The sequence below is a fragment of the Salvia hispanica genome, chromosome 1 (assembly GCF_023119035.1).
Source record: "Salvia hispanica cultivar TCC Black 2014 chromosome 1, UniMelb_Shisp_WGS_1.0, whole genome shotgun sequence".
NCBI lineage: Eukaryota > Viridiplantae > Streptophyta > Magnoliopsida > Lamiales > Lamiaceae > Salvia > Salvia hispanica.
Genome location: NC_062965.1, coordinates 29,110,803 through 29,133,166, shown reverse-complemented (window position 1 = coordinate 29,133,166; position 22,364 = coordinate 29,110,803). Strand labels below are relative to the sequence as shown.

General features: G+C 36.5%; 2 protein-coding genes and 1 pseudogene across 2 annotated transcripts; 1 reads left to right on the top strand and 2 right to left on the bottom strand.

The window, feature by feature from the left end:
• Positions 1–10,503: 10,503 nt before the first annotated feature.
• On the top strand, positions 10,504–13,862 carry LOC125213302 (replication protein A 70 kDa DNA-binding subunit B-like). Its single transcript, XM_048113768.1, has 12 exons — positions 10,504–10,748; positions 11,032–11,178; positions 11,271–11,483; positions 11,588–11,765; positions 11,850–12,120; positions 12,207–12,309; positions 12,415–12,539; positions 12,624–12,702; positions 12,791–12,935; positions 13,039–13,199; positions 13,282–13,402; positions 13,499–13,862. The coding sequence occupies exons 1-12, from the start codon at positions 10,621–10,623 to the stop codon at positions 13,694–13,696; spliced, it is 1,869 nt and encodes a 622-aa protein (XP_047969725.1). The 5' UTR covers positions 10,504–10,620; the 3' UTR covers positions 13,697–13,862.
• A 315-nt stretch (positions 13,863–14,177) lies between these two features.
• Positions 14,178–16,940, bottom strand: LOC125213668 (annotated as a pseudogene).
• A 2,856-nt stretch (positions 16,941–19,796) lies between these two features.
• LOC125212220 (mitochondrial import inner membrane translocase subunit Tim9-like) lies at positions 19,797–22,053 on the bottom strand. The gene is made up of 2 exons (XM_048112325.1): positions 21,874–22,053; positions 19,797–20,216 (listed from the first exon to the last, which is right to left on the bottom strand). The coding sequence occupies exons 1-2, from the start codon at positions 21,966–21,968 to the stop codon at positions 20,030–20,032; spliced, it is 282 nt and encodes a 93-aa protein (XP_047968282.1). The 5' UTR covers positions 21,969–22,053; the 3' UTR covers positions 19,797–20,029.
• Positions 22,054–22,364: the final 311 nt, after the last annotated feature.

Sequence of the window (22,364 nt, the reverse complement as noted above, 5' to 3'; positions counted from 1 at the left end):
CATATGTGTAGCCGCCGGTTCCTGAACTCACAGCCGGAGTTTCTAGAGTACGCTGGCCTACATTCCCCCCGTTTCTTCCAACGGTCCCAACGCCGCCCCAGCCTCCCTCTAGAACGGCCGGCTTTTGTGAGCTATCATGAAGAAAGGGAGAGTCGAATCACTCTCGAGGACGTTCTCCTGGTTCGTTTCCTCGAGGTTTAAAGCTTATCGGTGAAAGCCAACCGTGACCGGAATCCTGCGCTAGGCGTAAGTCCTAAACTAAAAACACGCACTGGAGGTCCAACAACGGCCCAACACCGCCCCAGCCACCTCGGAGTCCAAGCCGACGGGGACTCCCTCCTCTGGGAGCCGATTTTATTCCAGGCGAAACCATGTCGGAATCATCATGCGCACCGTCGCAGACGACCGTCGGCGTTACTAGTCACCCATTACTTCAAGCTGCTAAGTGACAAATTGTTGTGCTAGATCTGCCAGTCTGCCCCGCTGACCGCGCTTCTTTGTCGTGTCCTAGGCAGCAGTCTGCATCAAACCTTTTTGTCGCGACCCAGCAAGGCAGAGATCCGTCAGTCAACGCCAGCTCACGATAGGGGTGCAGGCGCGGTGATGTGCACCAGACTAGGGACCACAACTACCCACAGTCCACGCGCCAAGAAAATGACTGGCGTTGTGAGTACGCGCTCACCTACTCATAGTCACACGCCTGTATCGGGGACCACAACCGATAGGGACGTCTCACGGGAAAGAGACAAAAGTCCCCCCACTTCACTCTCCACGTGTCAAGGAACTTAGAGGGGCGTGGCAGGACGCGTGTCTCTCCCTATCCAAAGCCAGACAGATGACCTGATCATGATGGGGACCAAGGTCCGGTCGATGCCCCACTAGGTCAAGGGTCTACGGACATCTTGTGGATACCAACATCTCCCTCAACGTCTCCACATGTACTGAGCGAAAGTTAGGTCCCACTCCTGGAGCCACTTGTACCAGAATGCCCCAGGTTTTCCAAACCGATCGTAATGTCGATCTTTCTGCACGATAAACTTATCATCCGTTTTAAAGGCATTAAGAATCACGCGCGCCACAAGTCAAGGTCCGACCGAGGTCCGATGACTCCTTGAGGATACCACCATCTCCCTCGGCGTGTAAACGGTCATGTGAACGGGGTCACGTGTTAGACGACACCTAAGCCTGAGGTCGACAAAATTCTTTCCTACGCGCGTCGCAGCGGAAGTCAAGGCCAAGTTTTTGGAGCCCCTGTTTGAGTACCACCCGCAAGCCAATACCATGATTTATAAGCTTTGCTTAAGTTAGTTGTTAGGGCATAGTTTAGCTGACCATGGGCATGTCTATGGCTAACCCGCACCAAGCTATCAAGCTTCGGTGCGCCTGTGTGCTAGAATTCCCTAGAGGGCTCGGCCCTCATGTAACATCTTTCCCCGCTTTCTTCGTTTTTTTTAATCTAATATATTGAAACACCAAAAAAAAAAAACTAAAGGTTTCAGTCATGATTGATCTTTGCTACACAACCAAAATGTCAAACCTCTAAGAGCTTCTCACTCACACGACACATAGAGAAATGATGTGAAAGACAATAAAAAGTTGAAGCAAACGAAGAGCTCAAAGAGAATGGTATACAATGGGAGAAACATCCTTAGACTTTTCAAATCCTCAGCCCGAAGGCAAAAGGCGCAGACCTTTATCGAGTCGGAGCATCTGACTTGGGGAGGTGATAAGGCTAATTTCATGCATCGGTAATGTGCAAAAAATTGTTATAAATTGCTGGGTCTAACACGTTTCCTAAGCCAGGTGTGTGAAGAAAATCGCTAGATCAAGGAAGTAAGGAAGGAGATGGTCTAGCGAAAGAAAAGGACGAAATGAGCAGGATTTACAAGGAAAATTGGCGTGACGGGGGAGTCTACAGCTGAGGGCAACAAAGTCATTATCAATACCTCGCTGGACCCACTAAAGCGCCTATAAATAGAGAGGAGCATGCAGCGTAATGGATATAGTTTTTTTTTACTCTTCTTAGCTCATACATTTTTACACACACTTGGGAAACATTCTGGGGGATAATCGTAATAGGGGGGCACTTTCTAGAGATCTCGAGTTAGGTAACACCGTCCCAGTGAGGGCGAAGATACATTTGTTTTAAATTCAGCTTTTTTTTGCTAGTTTCCACCGTCGAACTTCACTTTTGGGAGTCGACTTTGATGTTGATTATGTTTAACTGTTTATCGCTCATGGATCTGAGTTTAGCTGTTTAATTTCAAGTTACTTTTGCTTAGATCTCTCTACTGTTAGCGTAATTCTTAAATTGCTATGTCGATCTGTGATTGATTGAGTGTTCGGAGCTTAAATTTGTAAATCTGACGTGATGGAGAATTTCTTCTGTTTGGAGTTCGTGTCGGAAGCTTGGATCCGGAGTGGATTTAGCGTCTGAAGTTGGTTTTGGCGTGTGAAAGAAACAGTAGTGGATAGACTTGTTTTATTTCCTTTGTTTTCTATTTCCCTTCGTCTAGGTATGCAGATCTGTAAGTTCTTCGTTATTTATGCATAGATTTGATTCCAAGTTAGTAGCTCTGTTTTTTATTTGCTCATGTGTTTTTCTCAAGAAGTTTTATGCGAATTTGGTTGTAGAAGACGATGTCACTGTCAGTTAGTACTAGAGTTAGTTATTCTGCCACTTTCCAGTCGTACTCTACTTTTTTCTTAGAAGTGGTCCCATCGTAGAATTATTTCCTAGGTCTAGCTGTTAGGTTAAGTTTCTTTCTGATATTCCCAAGTCAAGTTAATTTTAATTTTTCCTCAACCCAAGAAAATGCGTGGCAGCAGCCAACACCAAAAAAAATACTCCCAAATCCTTGATTACGATTCTTACGCATCCTTCTCTGTGGGATCGATCCCTACTTCCCTATACTAGGTTTAGTAAAGTGGTTGAGGGTTTTTGAAGCGGAAAAGTACTTGTGTGTCCGACGACCGAGATTCCACGCAACCTACGAGTTCCTAGACCAAGTGATTTAGTGGACTTGCTGGATCTGGGGAACCTGCCTTATTTGAATATCGCAACACTGCACACACACCACACTTGTACTGTCTCAACCAAGAAACAGAGGTAGCTTCAGGAGGCCAGAGATCAAAAATGGTAAGTAGGTAATGAAGTATTATGGCCACAATAATTTGTACTATCATAACCATAATAAAAAAAAAATGTGACTGAATTTCAAAATTGATTAATTATCCTATTTTCCTTATTTAACTCGCATATTAATTGGTAAATGGACTTTTAATTTTTATGTGATATGAAAATAATCATTCAAAGAACCAACCTTTTAAAACAAGATAATAATATATAATAATAATAATAATTTCTCAAACAAATACAACTTCACCAAACATTCACTTCTACATTATTACTAATTATTAAGAAGTTGTATGTTGAATATATGCATATCTATTGTTGTGGATCGGCACCATGTAACTCATCAGCAACGACGGTGGAGAACGACGGCCGAGATTTGGCGGCGGAGGCAGGAGGTTTGCTGTTACATTGTTCATTATCTACACAACCACCCATGCATACGATTGATCCTTTGCAAGTTTGATCGCATCGATTATAACATTCCTCTCTTGTTTCACCCTTAATTGAGACAATCATCGCCATCATCATAAACAAAACAAACACGATTTTCATTTTGAAAAGATGAATATGTAAATATGATAGTTTAAATTTGTGCGTTGGATTTCCGATATAGCACATATACCATACCTGGCTATATATATATAGTTGACAAACAAATGTTTTTTTCGAAAATAGACATGGAATGTTGGCTTTAATAAATATCGACATGTAGCAATTAATCATCACCGAAAATTTCATATTGCCATTATTGTAGTTTTCCTAACCTCTATTATGGGTGTTAAATATTTAATCGTCCTCTCAATTTTTTTCAAAAATAGACATGAAATATTATTGCAATTGATCATCAACGACAAAATAGACATGAAATATTGGCTTTAATAAATATCGACATTTAGCAATAATCATCACCTAAAATTTCATATTGTCATTATTTTAATTTTCCTAACCCCTTTTTGTAGGTGTTAAATAATTAATTTTCCTTTCATTTTTTTCAAAAATAGACATGAAATATTATTGCAAATGAAAAGGATATTCAACATTAAATTTAGTTTTGCTCTCTTTTTGGAATGTCAGATCTATCATTTTATTTATACTTTTGGATGAATTTACTCTAATTTAGCAAAACAAACAAATACTTTCTCACATATAGTAGTAATTTATTTAAAAAATTGGAATCATAACCACTTATTATAAAATCTAGTCAAATATTGGTCGATCCATGACATTTGAAAACGGAATCTATACACATAAATAAACCACTTAAAACGAAGGTGATTTTCATTTTATTTTTGAAAAAGAGAAAATATAAATGACGTACAATGTTTACATTTATGGGTTAGGATTTCAGATATGCAGGTTACCCTGTACGGATATATAGTTGAAAAATAAATATTAATTTTAATAAATGTATCACCGAAAATTTTATATTATCATTATTGTAATTTTCCTAACCCCTTTTTATGTGTTAAATATACAATATTCCTCTCATTTTTTTCAAAAGTAGACATGAAATATTATTGCAAATGAAAAAAGAATATTACACATTAAATTTAGTTTTGCTATCTTTTTGTGCTATTAAAATGAATATTTGTACTGCAGAGGTCAAATTGACAATATTTTGATAAGATTGGAATGTCACATTTATCATTTTATTTAGAGTAAAAGGCTAAAATTGGTGCTAAACATATGTCTATTTTATCATTTTGGTCCTAACTTTATCTTTTGAATTTTTTTGTCCTGTACATTTCAAATCGGATCACAATTGGTCCTCCGTTAACAATTCCGTTAATATTTAACGGTCAACAATTTTAATCACAATTTTGACCAACTTAAGCAAATTTTAATTATTTAATTATCAAAATTATTTTTTAAAATAAATCATAAATTATTTATTATAAATCACTTTCATCTTCTTTCTCCACTTTCATCAATGGCGGGAAGGGAGCGGAAGATTTTCACCGTGAACCCGTCACGCCGTCACTGCCTCTCCGGCACGACGTCGCTCCACCGCTGGGCCTCCTCTTTTATCTTATCCCCCACCGGCGCAAAAATCTGCGATGGCAGCCCAATCCGAATTGGGTGAACTGTTGGCCCTGCGCTATGGCGGAGGAGGAGGATTCAACGGAGGAATCGGCGGCGGAGCAGAGGCCGAAGCCGAGCTTGTTGAGCCAGCTCATTCTGAGAGGAGAGGGTTTGAAGGTGTGGAATTTGTGAGGGGAAATGAAGGGTTTGAGATTGGGGGAAGGAGAAAGGGGGTTTGAAGAGGTAGGAGAGTGGGGATGTGGCTATGCTCATGGTGGCTGTAGCTGTCATTTTGAGCAGCATTTTTTTTGTGAGATGGCGCGTTGTTGTACGCGTCGATATTGATAGAAATGCTTGTTTAGTAACGGCGCCATCGCAGATTTTTGCGCTTGTGGGGGATAAGATAAAAGAGGAGGCCCAGCGGCGGAGGTCGTGCCGGAGAGGCAATGACGGCGTGACGGGTTCACGGTGAAAATCTTCCGGCCCGCCATTGATGAAAGTGGAGGAAGAAGATGAAAGTGATCTGGAATAAATAATTTATGATTTATTTAAAAAAATAATTTTGATAATTAAATAATTAAAATTTGCTTAAGTTGGTCAAAATTGTGATTAGAATTGTTGACCGTTAAATATTAATGGAATTGTGAACGGAGGACCAATTGTGATCCGATTTGAAATGTACAAAACCAAAAAATTCAAAAGATAAAGTTTATGACCAAAATAATAAAATAGACATATGTTCAAGATTAATTTTGGCATTTATTCTTTTATTTATACGCTTGGATGAATTTACTAGTAGTATTATTTAGCAACACGAACAAATACTCTCACATAATTTATTTACTTGTAACCATGCATTTATTAAAAAATCTAGTCAGCATTGGTCAATCCTGTTCAAAATTCAAATCAACATACTTTCATTAAATAGTGCAAAATAGTAAACTTAATTTATCAAACGAAGTCGTTCATTAAAATTTTGTAATTCAATATTAATTTTAAATGCTATGCGATTAACTAATTAAATTTTGAAAAATGATATTATCCCTCTAAACTTTATTATTTGACTGTCCTTTAATCATCACTTTTGTTGAATAGATCAAATTCCTCCACATGTAGCAATTAAATAGTAATGAAGTTTTCGTTAATTTAGGAGCATTTGTTTTGGCATACAAGATTAACAAGATTAATAGATTAAAGTAGTATTAACTATTTAAGTCTATAAATGTGTTTTGCAGATTAGAAGCTATCAAATTACGCCATTAGCAATATAATCCTATATCATATTTCAAATTATATCACAAATCACATTTTTAACTGCCACGTCAACATCTCATTCAAAACTCATGATTTCGTACTCCAAATCATATGCATGAACATTTAGTTCAAAATAATTTAGCGAAAGTTGCGAATCACTTTGAAACAAATTAACAAATGACATTTTAGTAATCAATTTGATACAAGTAAGTTAAGTAAGTACTACTAAATTTGAAAAATATTTAAAATAAATTGGAGTGGATACGTTTTCTGTATGAATTATGGGGATGTGAGAATCTGTGATATCTGTATATACACTCACCAATGTGATATTAATTGTATATAACAAAATGTTTGTTTCAAAATAGATTGGAATAGTTAGTCAAGTAAGGTTACCATAATTATTGCTTAATATAAGTATTTTACTAAGATCATAAGGGTGTCTCCAACGGCGGACGTCCCGGTAGGACGTCGCCAACGTCCGACCGGACGTCCGCCATAGTGGGTGGGAAGAGCGCCCACGCCCGTCCCGAGTACCCGTCGGATGGCCTCGCCCCTCGCATCGACGTCCAACCGGACGTCCGCCACTGTGGCGAAGGTCGGACGTCCGCAATTTTTAAATTTTTTTTTTTTTTTTTTAAATCTATAAATAGGGCTCCCCCAACTATGTAATTTTTTTTTCCGAATGATGTATGTTTTTTTTAATGAAATATTCGTATTTCCCGTTCGTATTCGTGTCGAATTTTAATTCCGTAAATTTTAATTTTAATTGTGAATTAATTTAATTATGGGAAAGGGCTAGTGGAAGTCCTGGTGCAGTAGGAAGGGCTAGTGATGTGGCAGTGGAATGGGAAGGGCTAGTGCTGACGTGGAAGATAATTTTTGTGGGAAGGGCTAGTGGAGGTCCTAGTGGAAGGGCGCCACCGGAGACACCCTAAGCACACAAAACGACTTGCACGATTTTTGTTAATCTGTTTAGTTTAAGTGTAATAGGGGGGCCGGGTGGGAATTTGGGTATTCATGGGTTTGCGATCCGAAAAAATGGGTACCCAAACCCAAAAATCATCCAAATGTACATCAAATATTCGATCCGATATGTTTTCTAGGTACCCAAATAACCGCCACGGGTATCTAAACCCGATGATTAGGTACCCAAATACCCAACTCTTTACATTTATTAATAATTAATTAAAAACTTAAGAATAATTTTTTTTTGAATGTTTAAAGCTAAAATTCTCTTTATTTTTGTTTTGTATGCTAATTATGTGTTATTATAAACTTAAAAATGTCAACTGTATTGTCGAGGGAAGCCAATGACTAACCGAGATGCGACCTAGAGAATATTTGTATGAGGCAACAAGTCGGATGATTGACTTATTTATAAATGCCAGGGAAAAATAACCTAATTAATTATAATTAGGTAAATAATTTATCCCATAGCCAATAACCCTAAATGGCTAAACATAATTAAAAATGACCTTAAATAGTAAAACGGGTATTCGGGTAATACCCGATACCCAATTGGGTTACTCAATACTCGACTTATCTTAAATTTCATTACCCGATCCCATTTTATTGGATATCAGGTATCCAATTTCCTGCGGATATCTGGTTGAGATTGGGTAAACATCCCAATACCCAATATTAATAGTCCCACCCTTAGGGTAGTGATATAAGAAAACCATATATCTAATACAAACTCAAAACTTTAATCCTAGCTACTAAATTTTACTATCTCCGTTTTTAAAAAATAGGGAGGTTTGAAATGGGACGAGTTTTAATGCACAATTTGGTAAAGTAAGAGAGAGGGGGAGAAAAATTGGTAAAGTAAGAGAGATGGAGAAGTGAAGTAAGGAGATGGAGATGTAAAGTAAGAGAGAGGGAGAGAAAAATTGTTAAGAGCATCTCCAATGGTACTTCGGCCAGAAATCGGCCAGCAGTTTCTCCCCCTGCCACGTCAGCAAAGCACTAAAAATCCACCTGCCACATCAGATTTAGGCCAGCCATAGGCCAGCCGCAATAAAAATAATTCAAAAATACTACATTTACGGAATTAAAATCACAATACGGAATTAAATTTACGACATATATACGGAAAAAATTCGTTAATTTTATTTAAATAAAAAAAAGTACATTAACTAAAAATCAAAAAAATTGCATAATAAAAAAAAATCCGGACTTCCACACACGAACCACCGCCCCACTCTACTCCTCACTAATTTATTAAAAAAATACATTAAAAAATGTTAGTATGCCTTGAATCTATGTTAGTTTGCCGCTAGCCGAACGAGGGTCTTAATTTTGTAATGGGCTTAGTTGTTGTTGTTCATCGTTAGATGTTGCTCTTGTACAGAAATTTAGAGAGAAAGAAAATCGCGTTTATATAGGTTTTTAAAAAAAAAAAAAAAAATCGAAAATCGGCGCTGGCCGATCGGCACGCCACAATGGCGGCCAGCGCACGCCGAAATTTTGGCCAATTTTGCGCTGGCCGACTCCAATGGTTCGGCTAGCCGGTCGCTAGCCGACCATTGGAGATGCTCTAAAGTAAGAGAGATGTAGAGAAAAAAGTAATGAAATTAATATTAGTGGATGATGGGGTCCACTTTGTGAAGGGTGTAAAAATTTCCTAAAATGAAAAGTTTGAAAGTTGTTATTTTTAAGGAACGGACTAAAAAGGAAAGAGTTGCTATTTTCAACAATTATAATGTTTTCATTTGAAAATATCAATAACTTCGATAAATCTGTCAACCGAGGGTATAATAGACACTTTCATGATATGATGAATCATTTAATTATCGAATAATTATGTAATTCTGATTTCATCGTTCTCTCTCCTTCCACTATTTACGTTCTTAGAATCAGCATAGAATCAACACGATTTTAACACAAAATTCAACAGCAATAGAACAAAAGAGCCAACGCGATTTCATCACAAAAAAACTACAGCAGAACAAAAGAATCAACGATTCGGCACGAAATTCAACATCAACGAAGCTTCAACGCCATTTCAACAAAGTGTCAGCGCAATTCAGCACGAAATTCAACATCAACAAAGCTCAACAAAGTGTTAAGGATTCAACACGAAATTCAACATCAACAAAGATTTTCAACGCCATTTCAACACAAAATTCAACATCAACAAGGAATCAACCACGCAGTGTCAACGCAAAATTCATGCAATTTTTTCGACGAATCAGCACATGATCGGAATTAGCTAGGTTTTTTGATTGGAAAAATTGAATTGTTGAGAATAGGAGACGTCAATTACAATGGTGAAGATCGTCACTGAAGATGTGAATATTTGCAGTTTAGAAAGTGGGAGATAAATTAGGAACGCATAAGCCGTTTATCAAATTAAGTTACAAAATCACCATCCGTTGACAAAACATATGCTCTTGTTGACATAGGAATTGAACACCATATTAACCACAGAATATAATTAATGGCTAAGATTAAAGTTGAGTTTGTATTAAATATATAATTTTCATTTGATCACATCCTCCCATCGCTAAGTGTAAGAGTAAAATTATATTCCCTCCAACATAAAAATAAAAACTTTTGAGACAGTACGAATTTTAATACACACTTAATAAAATAAGTGAGATAGAAAAAAAAACATGGAGTATTATCATTGTAGAAATGTGTCCACCTCATTAAATGGAAAGGGAACGAAGTTACCAAAAATACATATGAATTATTTTTATTTAACGGAAAAAAAATTATTCATTTATATGAGACGGGAGGGTAATAGACTTACATCCAACTCAATATATTGCAATTACAAATAAATTAACTTACACAAAGTTGTACCACCAACACAGTCGAGCAACTTGTATTTGAAAGAGTAATACAGCAGTTTATATTATTGCCATTAATTATGAGTCTTAGAAAATATTTTGGCACCATACGAAATCAATCAAAATTAATTGGCGCCATTCAGGACAAAACGACGACGCATCTTGCACTACGAATTGATATGGCGCCAAAATCGAAACAAATTCCAATTTTCAATTCCCGCTTCACCTGGCAAAGAAATTGCGCGCCCGTTTTCGAGTTACAAAACCCTCATTTACAGTGCTTGTTTCCCTTCATTCTCTAACGCCTCAGTCACATTCGCACCCTTTTTATCCAGCTACAGCACCATCTGTTATCTGCTTCATCGCTGCCTATATTCTTTGACTGTAAGGTATAGTGAGAGTGAGGAGAAGATGGCTAAAACTGTAACCCCAGATGCTATTTCTGTTATTCTAGCAAACCCATGCCCGGATTCTTCTTCCGATTTGCCGGAAATAATTGTACAAGTCGTCGATCTCAAGCCCACGGGCAACAAATACATGTATGTATTTAGCTTTGATTTTATCTTTTATTGTACTATGAGTTATGCGAGAAGTGTACGAGTATGGGTAACCCTTGATTTGATCTCATATTTTGTCAAATGTTGTTTATGTCAAGTAGATAACTGGATCTCGTGTGTGTTATTGTGGCGAAGATTTTCGATTTCTAGAAATTACTAGATTTAACCCTTTGATTTTATTGCTTAGATCTGATTCAGTAATTAGGTTAAAATTAGAAATGATTTACTTTTTGGATCTGATTCATATGGTATGGAATTGTTGTAGGTTCATGGCGAGTGATGGCAAAATGAAGGTGAGGGCTCTGTTGCAGTCGACTCTAGCGTCTGAAGTCACATCTGGGAACATCCAGAATTTGGGGCTTATTCGCGTGCTTGACTACACTCTCAATGATATCCCAACCAAGAATGAAAAGTAAAATTTCCTTGCTTGATGCTGTGATTTGCTTAGTTTCCGTTCTCTTTGTTGTGTGAAGTTGATGTAAAATTGCGTGTACTTTGTTATAGGTTCTTGATTGTGTCCAAGTGTGATGTTGTGTCGTCTGCGCTTGAGGCCGAGTATAAGGCTGAGGTTAAGGTTGAGGATGGTGTGAATTCTTTGAAACAGAACCAGGAAATGGATGCTGATGTGAAAACTGGGTCTCCTGCTATAGTGTTGAAGCCAAAACAAGAAGTTGTGACTAAATCTGCTGCTCAAATTGTTCATGACCAGCATGGAAAGTAAGATATGTTTTATTTGTTTTGGTTTTGTTTGTTAATTTACAAGTATATGGAATATCTTTAAGGGGATTTGTATCTTATGAGTAGAATGTGATTAATGGCAGTGCGGCACCAGCTGCCCGAATGGCGATGACACGGCGAGTCCATCCACTTGTTTCTTTGAATCCTTATCAAGGAAACTGGACAATTAAAGTCCGGGTCACGAGCAAGGGAAACATGCGGACTTACAGGAATGCTAGAGGAGAAGGCTGTGTATTTAATGTAGAGTTGACGGATGAAGATGTAAGTAAAGGATTAGATTACTCTAAAGGTTAAGATGTTAATTGTGTTGATGCTGTAGTAACCGGGTCTGATACAAATTTTCAGGGTACTCAAATACAAGCAACCATGTTTAATGATGCTGCGAAGAAATTCTTTGACAAGTTTCAGATGGGGAAGGTTTACTACATATCAAAGGGAACCTTGAAAGTAGCAAACAAGCAATTCAAAACTGTGCAAAATGATTATGAGATGACCTTGAATGAAAATTCAGAAGTGGAAGAAGCCAGCAATGAGGCAACCTTTATTCCTGAAACAAAATTCAGTTTCACCCCAATTGATGAGTTGGGTCCATTTGTCAATGGAAGGGAACTTGTTGGTAAGTGGCCACATTAAATCTACTGACTGCTTGTTGATCTAATGTTAAGCATTCTAATGTATGTTTTTATCTGTTGGCTGTTGCAGATGTTATTGGCGTGGTTCAGAGCGTGTCTCCTACAATGAGCATTAGAAGGAAGAGCAACAATGAAACTATCCCAAAGCGTGATATAGTTATTGCAGATGAGACGTAAGTGCTTACTCCATGATATTGATCGTGTATTCGTGTTTATGCAGTTTAATAATGTAATTGTATGTATATTTAAACTAATGGTACTGTGTAATTTGATTCCAGGAAGAAAACTGTGGTGGTGTCTCTATGGAATGATCTTGCCACGAGTGTTGGGCAAGAACTTCTTGATATGGCTGATAAATCTCCTGTAGTTGCTATAAAATCTCTCAAAGTTGGTGAATTTCAAGGTATTGGAATTAATGATCACACTTATTTCATTATTACTATGTTAATAAAGCAATCTCATGATCAGCCTCTGTTTTATTATTCAGGTGTATCATTATCAGCACTGAGTAAAAGTATTATATTAGTTGACCCTGACACACCAGAAGCCAAAAAGCTGAGATCTTGGTAAGGAAGAGTAATGTATCAATCTAAAAACTTTCTTCTGTATCACAAGTCAGCATATCTAAACCTTTTGTGATCTTTTGGTGTACAGGTATGATTCTGAAGGCAAAGACACTTCTTTGGCTGCTATTGGTAATGACTCAAGCCCGTCCAACAGAAATGGAGCTCGCTCCATGTACACTGACAGAGTTACCTTATCTCATATCACCAGTAACCTTTCCTTGGGAGAGGACAAGGTATTTATCTAGCATCTCTGATATTTAAATATGTTGGACCTCGATTGATCATATCAATTATAGCTTATCACCCTAACATGGTTTATTTGTTTCTTCTTTATAGCCCGTATACTTCTCCATCAAAGCATACGTTAGCACCATCAAACCTGATCAAGCAATGTCGTACCGTGCTTGCAAGACCTGCTCCAAGAAGGTTACTGAAGCTGTGGGATCTGGCTACTGGTGTGAAGGGTGCCAGAAAAATGAAGATGGCTGCAGTTTAAGGTATGCATGTTGAATTCATTTCATCATGTTACCAGTCCACCTGCCAAATTTGTTAACACAATCAATTCGTTGCTTGTTGCAGATACATAATGGCATTGAAGGTTTCTGATGCAAGTGGTGAAGCGTTTGTTTCAGTTTTCAATGAGCAAGCGGAGAAAATGATTGGATGCACAGCTGATGAGCTGAATGAGATAAAACTTCATGTTAGCATCCCATCCATTTATAAAAACCATTCATATCTGTGCTTGATTGCAGTAATAACGTCTGATAACTTTGTTTGTTGATGCATATGGTTTCAGGATGGAGAGGCTACTTATCAGAAGAAACTGAAGGAGGCAACATGGGTTCCTCACCTTTTCCGTGTCAGCGTTGCTCAAAATGAGTACAACAATGAGAAGAGGCAGAGGATAACTGTCAGAGCTGTTGCCCCAATTGATTATGCAGCTGAATCCAAGTATCTGATTGAAGAAATGACAAAGATCAAAGTATCTAACTAGTTGCATAATGGATAATCTGCTTAATTGATGAACTGTCTGCCTCTGTTTATTTTGTTTATTAAGCCTGAGGTCTTGTTTAGGAATCCAACTATCTGGTTAGGAATTATTGTAATATAATGCTAATATTGTTTTTTGAGCAGCAAGTTCTGTTTGGGAATGATCTTCACATTTTGTAGAAATTTTAATTTAGCTTTAGCAGCTTGCTCATTTTATATCAGTTCATCTTTGAGCTGTTCATGCCAACTTTGGATAAGCTCATGTCAAGTTTGGATTCAATTTAGGGATGTTGAGCTCAAACTTTAATTTATTATTGAGTTTTAAGTTTGAATATCATATAGTGAACATCTTTAAGGTCCACAAACTTGAAACAGAAATGGATAGTCCAAATTTTATGTTACTTCACTAGTATATTGTTCAAGCCTATTAGTGTATATTTAGAATACCATCTGAATGAAAAACATCAAAGAGTAAAAGATAGGTATGCCAAAGTGATGAAAATTCAATAGGGCAATGTCAAATCATTACACATACACATACATACAATGTCTTGTCTCCAGGAGTGAAATTTTTATCTGGCAATTACAAATTCTGCTTCATAAGTTTCTGAAGGAATCAGAGAAGCAGTTCATTCTGTCAAAAACTAGAACAGATTAAACTACGAAGAATGATACACTATGGTCTGTGGGAGTTTAAAGCTGTAGATCATAGCTACGATTTTATCGAGCAGGCTATATGCATCCTCTTCTCCTACTAAGAGGGACTTGTCCACTGCTGGTAATGATGGAGGCTCTCTGGGAAGTCTGTAAAGAGTCCGTCAACACCAACCTCGTTTATCCAGAATGCGTATTCTTTATACGGGTCTTGGCTGAAGTTGAAGCGCAGATACAGATTCTCATTCCGGAAAGTGTATGGATGTACCTGATCAACAGTACAGCAACAAAGTTAAAGCAAATTATGGGGCCAACATCATCTAACTTAAGAGATCACATTTCTTTCGTCGAAAAGTAAAAAAAAAAAAAAACATGGCTACCTGGAGTTTATGAGCATGAGCTCTGGCTACAAGATCGGTTGGAGTTTGCAAGTAACTTTTTCCAGGAATGATGGTATTCTTCCAGGGCCCGATTCCCACAACATATTCACTGATATACTCGAGATATTTATCCGAAGTGATCTCCCAGTATGACTGCAATCCAGCAGCAATTAGTAAACATTACTGAAAGCCTTGGTATACTGAAAGTACAGACCTGATTTGTGTCTTGAGTTGTCACTGTCGTGTCATCAATAAGAAATATCTTGGGCAGGTCAGTCAGTTTCGATAGATAGGTGAGCGAGGTGGGAGCAAACGACTGAATAAAGGCCGGTTGTTTCATCCACTGCTTGGACAGATAAGTGCCTTTGTATCCATGCTTTATGAGCATCTCAACAAAAACATCCTCAAACTTCTTACCACCTGGCCATTTCACCTATTGATATATGGTGGAGCCATTCTCATCAAAAAATATTTGATGATGAAATATTTTTGAAAATTGGGAAGGTAGCTCACATGTTGATTGACGAAAACTGGACTCTTTATCTCCGGATATATTCCAACAACCCTGGGTGCATTCAGAGCAATTTGAATATATTCTTCAAAAGTGATGATAGAAAACATTCCTACATTATAAAAGAAAATTGAGGCTTGATCAGATATCACATTCAAAGAAAACAATCCTTCATTAGTAATGTATCAGTGAACATTGTGATAGAAGTTTTTGGCTAAATAAAAGAAGCTAATCATGAATGTCAAGCACGAACCGTTGTACTGAGGATCACGGAACTCATATCTCTGATTCACTCGCAACGTCTTTAACTCTCTTAGAGTGAAATCAACTGGGTTATCATCGATATAGACAGTCAGAAAATTAAAGAGAGGTGATACAAAAACATGTAGACGAATATCATCACTATTTTCATTCACCTGGAAAAAAGCCTGTCATATTGGTCCCTTCAACCTCATAGGTCCTTTTCCGTCTGGCGAACTCTCTGTGCTTAGCTACATCAGTCGTGTTATCGAGGATCACGTCATGGAAGCATATAAGAACACCATCTTTCGAGGCTAAGATATCCGCCTCTATGAAATCAGCACCGTCTTCAATAGCTCTCTGCAAAGTTTATCAAACAATCCACATTCACTAATATTTTAAGAAACACATTATATTCCAACAAGCAATAAGAACTATTGAAAGTTTGAAACATAATCACTGAAAAGCATACGATGTAGGCGGCAGTGGTTTCTTCAGGAATTACTCCACTGGAGCCACGATGTGCAACGTTATATGCACGAAACGTTTGTAATGGCTGCTTTTTTCCATCACTTCTCCTGATCGGGAGCGGGTAAGGAGCTCTAGCAGAGCACCCAACAATAAGTAGCAGGAAAACAAAAGAAACAAGGCCTGCAAAGCATTGGCAAAACTGATACTCCTCACATTTAAGCATTAAAAACATGGAGTCCAAAACAATCTTATGTGAATTAGCAAATTATTACATGTAATGTGATTTTTTATGGGAAAAACCTCATACCTCATTCACAATTATAAACAGCAATCAGTACCTGGCTTAAACAAAAGCCCAACTCTCTTTTCTAGAAAAAAAAAGAAAAGAAAGTAGCTAGAAACCCCTCATGCTATATGGAGTATAATATATGAGTATTTAAAGCTCACTAATTCCTTCTCTCCATCTCATTGGTAAAATCAGAGGGAATTTACTTCATACAGTATATCCTTACATCTATGCTAAGAGAGTAACATGCAATAAATGTTTTCAGTTTACAGCCATTTGCTATATAACAGCAACATATGCACATGAAACATGCTCCAAAAACAACCACATTACATTATCCACACCATTTCATAACAAAAACAAAAAAAATGAAGTAAAAATCTGATCTTTTTAGATAATTCTGAAAAACCAATGAAGCAGCAAATCTGTAAAATCTCGTAGAGCACAAATGACAAAGAGGTTGATGAGATAAACAGAAAAAGAGAATGTTGAGAAGATACAACTCACGGGGTGAAGCCATTGGAGTGAACAGTCTCTTCTTCAAACACCACAGACTTGAACTTAATAATTACTACTCCTACTATATAAATTGTGGTTGAAGGCAAGGAGGAATTAAACGTGGCGATTCGAATATTCGATAATCCACCGAAGACGGGAGTGTCATTCTGGGTTTCAACGGCTCTGATTGACTGTCGAGTGTTTGATTTTTGTGAGGGTTGTGTGGCCACTGCCATATCTATCAATTTATACAGTGAATGACTAAGATTCTTCTTTTACGCCGTCAATGTATAATGATGAATACTTATTTAATGATTAATTTTTTGTTCATAATTCTGCAGTCATAAATTTTGAAATCGACTACTCCTGTTTTGACTTTTGAGCATGCACCCCACTTTCAACATACTCATACTGAATGGCTGTGTCTATAAAACGCATTTTGACACTTACTACTTTTTTTTTAATTATTATAATGAGTAGCACTATAGTTTATATTACAATTTTCATTTATCTCTAGTTAATTTCATAATTTTAAAAATTGGAATATAAAATCATAAGTTTTCAATTTTTTAAAATTATCCTGCAATGACTATAAATTTATAATCAAAATTGATGTGAAACTTGTTTAAGAGACAATAACAAAAAATTGAAAGATTATAATTTTATATTCCAATTTCAAAAATTATGAAATTAACCAAAAGTCAACAAAAAATTACTATTACACCAACTAACACATACTAAATGGTTTGTTGTTTTATTGGTGTTTATATTGGAACGATATAGTAATTTATAAAGACCAATATTTACAAAAAGATAAAAATTCAAAACTAGATACGCTACTATAAACACCAACAAATTAATAAATTTGCCCAGGATAGTTCGTACCAGAATATCAACTCATTAGTCACCAAAGAGTTCATCATAATATATGACTCGTTATATAACAAAAAATGCCAACTATCTAAACAAAACCCCAATTCTATCACTGCGATCTAAATGTTAGAGATGAAATACTCATTCCATGAATTCAGACGATTAACTCAAAGATCGTAAATAGAGGGGGCACGTAAGGATCAAGCAAACAAGCATCCAACTAATCCATCCTATCAACAAGAAGCTCAAACTCCTTGCAAAATCTCTCAAATGCCCATCATATCACCATACTGGCGCATCAACACAATGGATCCAGCAAAAATGCCTGCTGCACGAAGTAATTTCTGCAATTTGTAACACAAAAGCATAAGAATGAAACAGCATTGCCCAAATATAAAAAGACTAACAATTCAAACCAGCAAGAAGTTCTGCAACCAATGAACTAAGCAACAGAAAGGCAAGGACTTGAAGAAGAGCAATATCAACTTGCTAACCATAAAATGCCATAGACAGATTCACTTGACCTCCCACATTCGCATATTCACAGGATAATCAAAATACTCTAATCACAGAAAACAATATATTCTCATTATTCTCAGACTCTAAAACTCATACCACAGAAAATGAAACCTTCTCAACATTCTAAGAAAACTCACACTATATCCACAGAAAATTATATCTTCCCATCATTTCCAAACTCTAAAACTACATGATACATTCATCTAAATAGAGTAAAGACTAAGATGCTTTATTCAAAATCCAGATTGTATTTCTAACTGCAACTCCCCCAAAAGCCAGCCAGCTAATGAGATGACATCTCAAATCTACTCTCGGCACGTATTGCTAAATCCAATATCAATTGGGGAAACACAGAGATCAAGCTCACATCACGAACAGAATCATTGAAATGTCAAATTCACACTTTACAAAATTTCTTAAACAAGAAAATGAATCTTGAATCCTGATCGACATATACTAAATTGAAAGAATAAAATTCAGCAATTCACTCTATTTCTCTAGCTAACGTAAACCGGAGGAACAACATCGCAAAAAATAAAAGAATTTAACAAAAGAAATCTATAGTGAATGAAAGTAAACCCCCAACAGCGTTAAAGATTCATTTTTTAGAAAATAATAATAATAATAATAAAAAAGGATGAACAATTTACTGAGAAACAGAAGAAATTGTAGTAAAATTACCACGTTGTGATCCCATTTATCAGGATTGTGAACCTGGGAGTTCCAAAAGGCCTTGATACTGTCCAGAGAAATCGCTTTATCCGCCATTAAATCTTCTTTTTCTTCTTCTTGAGCGGAAAGACGAGTGAGTTTAATTAGGGGCTAGGGTTTTTGTATTTTTGTGTATGAAGAGAGAGAGATTTATCTTATTTCTTCAAAATGAGCGTGCTGCTGCGAGTGGTGTTGGGGTAGTTTCGGGAAAATAGTTTTTTTAGTTCAGAACGGATTAATAAGGACCTATGATATATAGGAGTACAACTTAATTATTACTACTGCTATTATCAGCAATAATGATTACAAGTATTTTAATTGTAACTCAGTTTCATTTTATATAAAGTATAGTTCATTTTCAAACTAATAATTTTAACGAAAACTATTTGAAAATGTGATATGTATATGTTTTCGTAAAAACTGATGGATTTTTTTATATAGCAAATAAATTTATATTTAACTATACGATAATTTGTAATGATTTATTCAAATTAAATTGTGGATATAAAATTTGCACGAGTACATTAAGTTGGTTTGGTTATTTATTTTCACTCCCGTAAAAATGTGAATGAGCAATTAATACCTAAAAATTACTCCCCCCGTCCCCCATTAGGAGTCACATTTTGACCGGGCACGGGTTTTAAGAAATGTAAAGAAAAATTGGTTGAAAAAGTTAGTGAAATGTGAAACCCACTTTTTTATATCGGTTTATAATAAAATGTGTGTGAAGTGAGTTAGTGGAATGTGAGACATACTTACCATTTATGGTAAAAATGAAGTGTGACTCTTAATTGGAGACGAACCGAAATGGAAAAGTGTGACTCTTAATCAGGGACGGAGGGAGTAACAACGATTTGATAAACTAAATACCGAAAAACTGCTCTCCAACTCATGGATTGATAGTTCGAGTTATCAAATAATCGTGAAACTGAGTGGTGTCAATTGTAACTCAAAAAAAAAATGATGCCAAAAACCAAAAGATAATTTTATAGTACTATAAGAATATTTGACATAACCAAACTTGAAAAGAATATGCCGCGGGAGTGTGTGACAGCCTCATTAAGGGAAATGAGACCTTATGTTATTGCGTCCAAACAAAGTAGCAACAGTAGCAAGTCCTAACAAAAAAACAAATCTTCAAAAACTAAAAGGGAATCCTCTCGACTTCAGAGGAAATGGGCTGTGAGGGCCATCTTAGTCTTGTGTGGCAGCACCTTGGTTCAGCTCTGCAAATCTCATGCCGACGCGCATAGAGTGCTTCAAGAACTTCTCTGCACATCTGCGAACACAAGTCTCTTCTTGCTTATCAAGAGTTTTGCGCCGGAATGTGTCTACACAGTCGGTGAAACATCTCTCCACCAGTGTATTATACATCCTTAAACTGCATGAGGAATTACAAAGAAGAGTTATTATCGCATATTGATCCATAAATAACCCGATTATTCAGTACAAACATGCTCTTCTAACCAACTAGCAGCTCCAGTTGTGCTAAGAAGAGTTTAAATTGGGTTGCTAAACCGAGTTAAATCTTAGGGGACACCTAACATTTGAAGTTTGTCAAACCCTTGCACGTGAAAGTGTTCCAATATATGACTGGACACTGGTTGAGAGATGAGATTTAGGCATAAACCTTTTGTGTGATCTAGTCATGACATCATTTAAGTGAACACCTAATCTAAAAGCTTAAGCTGGTAGGGAGGAGTATCATTGTAACATTCAGTTAGTATCTTTAGTAATAGATTAGCACAAATCATCAAGATATAAGGACACTGTTCACAGTACATTTAAAGCATTAACATCGACTGATATATCTTACAACATGCTATCACTCACCAAGAAAATCTGCAAGACCATTATGATTTTCCTAGTCATTTTAGCATGATTCCTAAAAAAAACTTGCCATTTCTTTCAGAGTTGAGTTCTACAAAGAACAAGAGCAACACCCAAACATCTCCTACTTCATGAACTGTTAAAAAACCATAAAAATGTCGAATGCCCAGGTTGAAATAATGACAGGAATCAAATAAAAAGTTATTTTAAACCTAGATCTTTGGAGGAGTATAAGGATAAGTGCTTCCTACATCTAACTGAATGAGATTGAAAAAATTGGATGCCCTGTTCCCTAAAGCAGCTTCTTTAAACAAGTTATATATCTCTATTATGGAATAGAAATAAAATGGGCTTCTTATAACATCAAATCCAGGACAAATAAGGGACGTCAGGCATAATACCATGGTGAAATGGGGATTACAAATGGATTTTACGATACTCGTTGAAATGGTTATGGAGTAATATGTTTGACAGGTCAAATAAGACTTTCACACTTGACAACTCTCACCCATCCAACCGTATAAGCTTATTACCTTTCCCATTCCAATTAGAGTAAAAACTTATACAGCTAATACATTAGCACCCATCTAGAGCAAAACTTTGCATTTCTTAGATTAATGCTGCATAAAAAGATGCAATAAATTCGAAGAAATTATAATCAACCCCCCAAATTCATAAACCAGTAGAACAGTTTAGTTGCAAATGTTAAGAGTAAATTCACCAAAACCAAAATTATCTAAGGACAATTTCCATTCGAGAATTATTGTTTTCAAACCTTACAAGATCCCTCGGCATATACCACCATGAATCAGTAACTGAATCCCATTCAACAATCAAAATAACTCAAAAGAACAAATGATCTAGTTAATTACAGTTTGCAAAATGGAATAACCGCAATTGAACAGCATCACAGCTGAACAAGACACTTCCTTAGTTTGACTCGTAATTTCCAGAAGCATTAATCAACAAATCAACTAACTAATATTTCCATATCAACATTAAGCTTGCAACACGCCCAATCAAAATCAATCAACACAAACCCCTTCACACCACGCATTACAAATCTCGCATAAAATTCGATCCTGACGAGCTGTTAACAATTTAGCTAGCGTATGCGGAAAGATCGCATACATCGAATTAAATGCCTCGAAATTCGTCCATTTTCGAAACATTTCATAAAAACCGAAAATCGCGCACATAGAAATTACCTGTCGCGGATTTGGAGCTGGTCGATCATGGAAGACATTCGGAGCTTGTCTGCCTCAGGAAGAGCGTCCAAATCTCCAAGCATACTTTTGTCCATCGTTGATGAATTTTTTGAACGTACAACCGAAGAGCAACAGGGTACAACTTAGCTTGGGTTTGGAGACTACTGCTTCTAAAACCCTAGAAACACTGAATAAAAACAGAGCACGTCGGTCCCATGTTTATTTTTCTTGCTTCCGAAATGACTAAATTACCCTTCACCAACATTTTCTTACAAATTTCCCGTAAAAGTTTATACTAACCGTTATATAATCGGTTTAAATAAAAAAATTATGTGTTTAATCCAGATAATCAAATAATTACAGCGAAAAGAATTAATGAAAAAATATTACTGGGCACCTGCATCAAAATACAATAAGTTTCTATATTAATTAATGTAAACTTATAACATTGGTCTTATGTTCAAATATTGGCACCATAAAAGACTTAATTC

Coding starts and splice junctions, on each gene's coding strand:
- LOC125213302 (XM_048113768.1), top strand. CDS start 10,621: ATGGCTAAAACTGTAACCCCAGATGCTATTTCTGTTATTCTAGCAAAC. Junction 12,310..12,414: donor ATAGTTATTGCAGATGAGAC/GTAAGTGCTTAC, acceptor ATTTGATTCCAG/GAAGAAAACTGTGGTGGTGT. Junction 12,540..12,623: donor CAAAGTTGGTGAATTTCAAG/GTATTGGAATTA, acceptor TTTATTATTCAG/GTGTATCATTATCAGCACTG.
- LOC125212220 (XM_048112325.1), bottom strand. CDS start 21,968: ATGGACAAAAGTATGCTTGGAGATTTGGACGCTCTTCCTGAGGCAGAC. Junction 20,217..21,873: donor CAGCTCCAAATCCGCGACAG/GTAATTTCTATG, acceptor TTCCTCATGCAG/TTTAAGGATGTATAATACAC.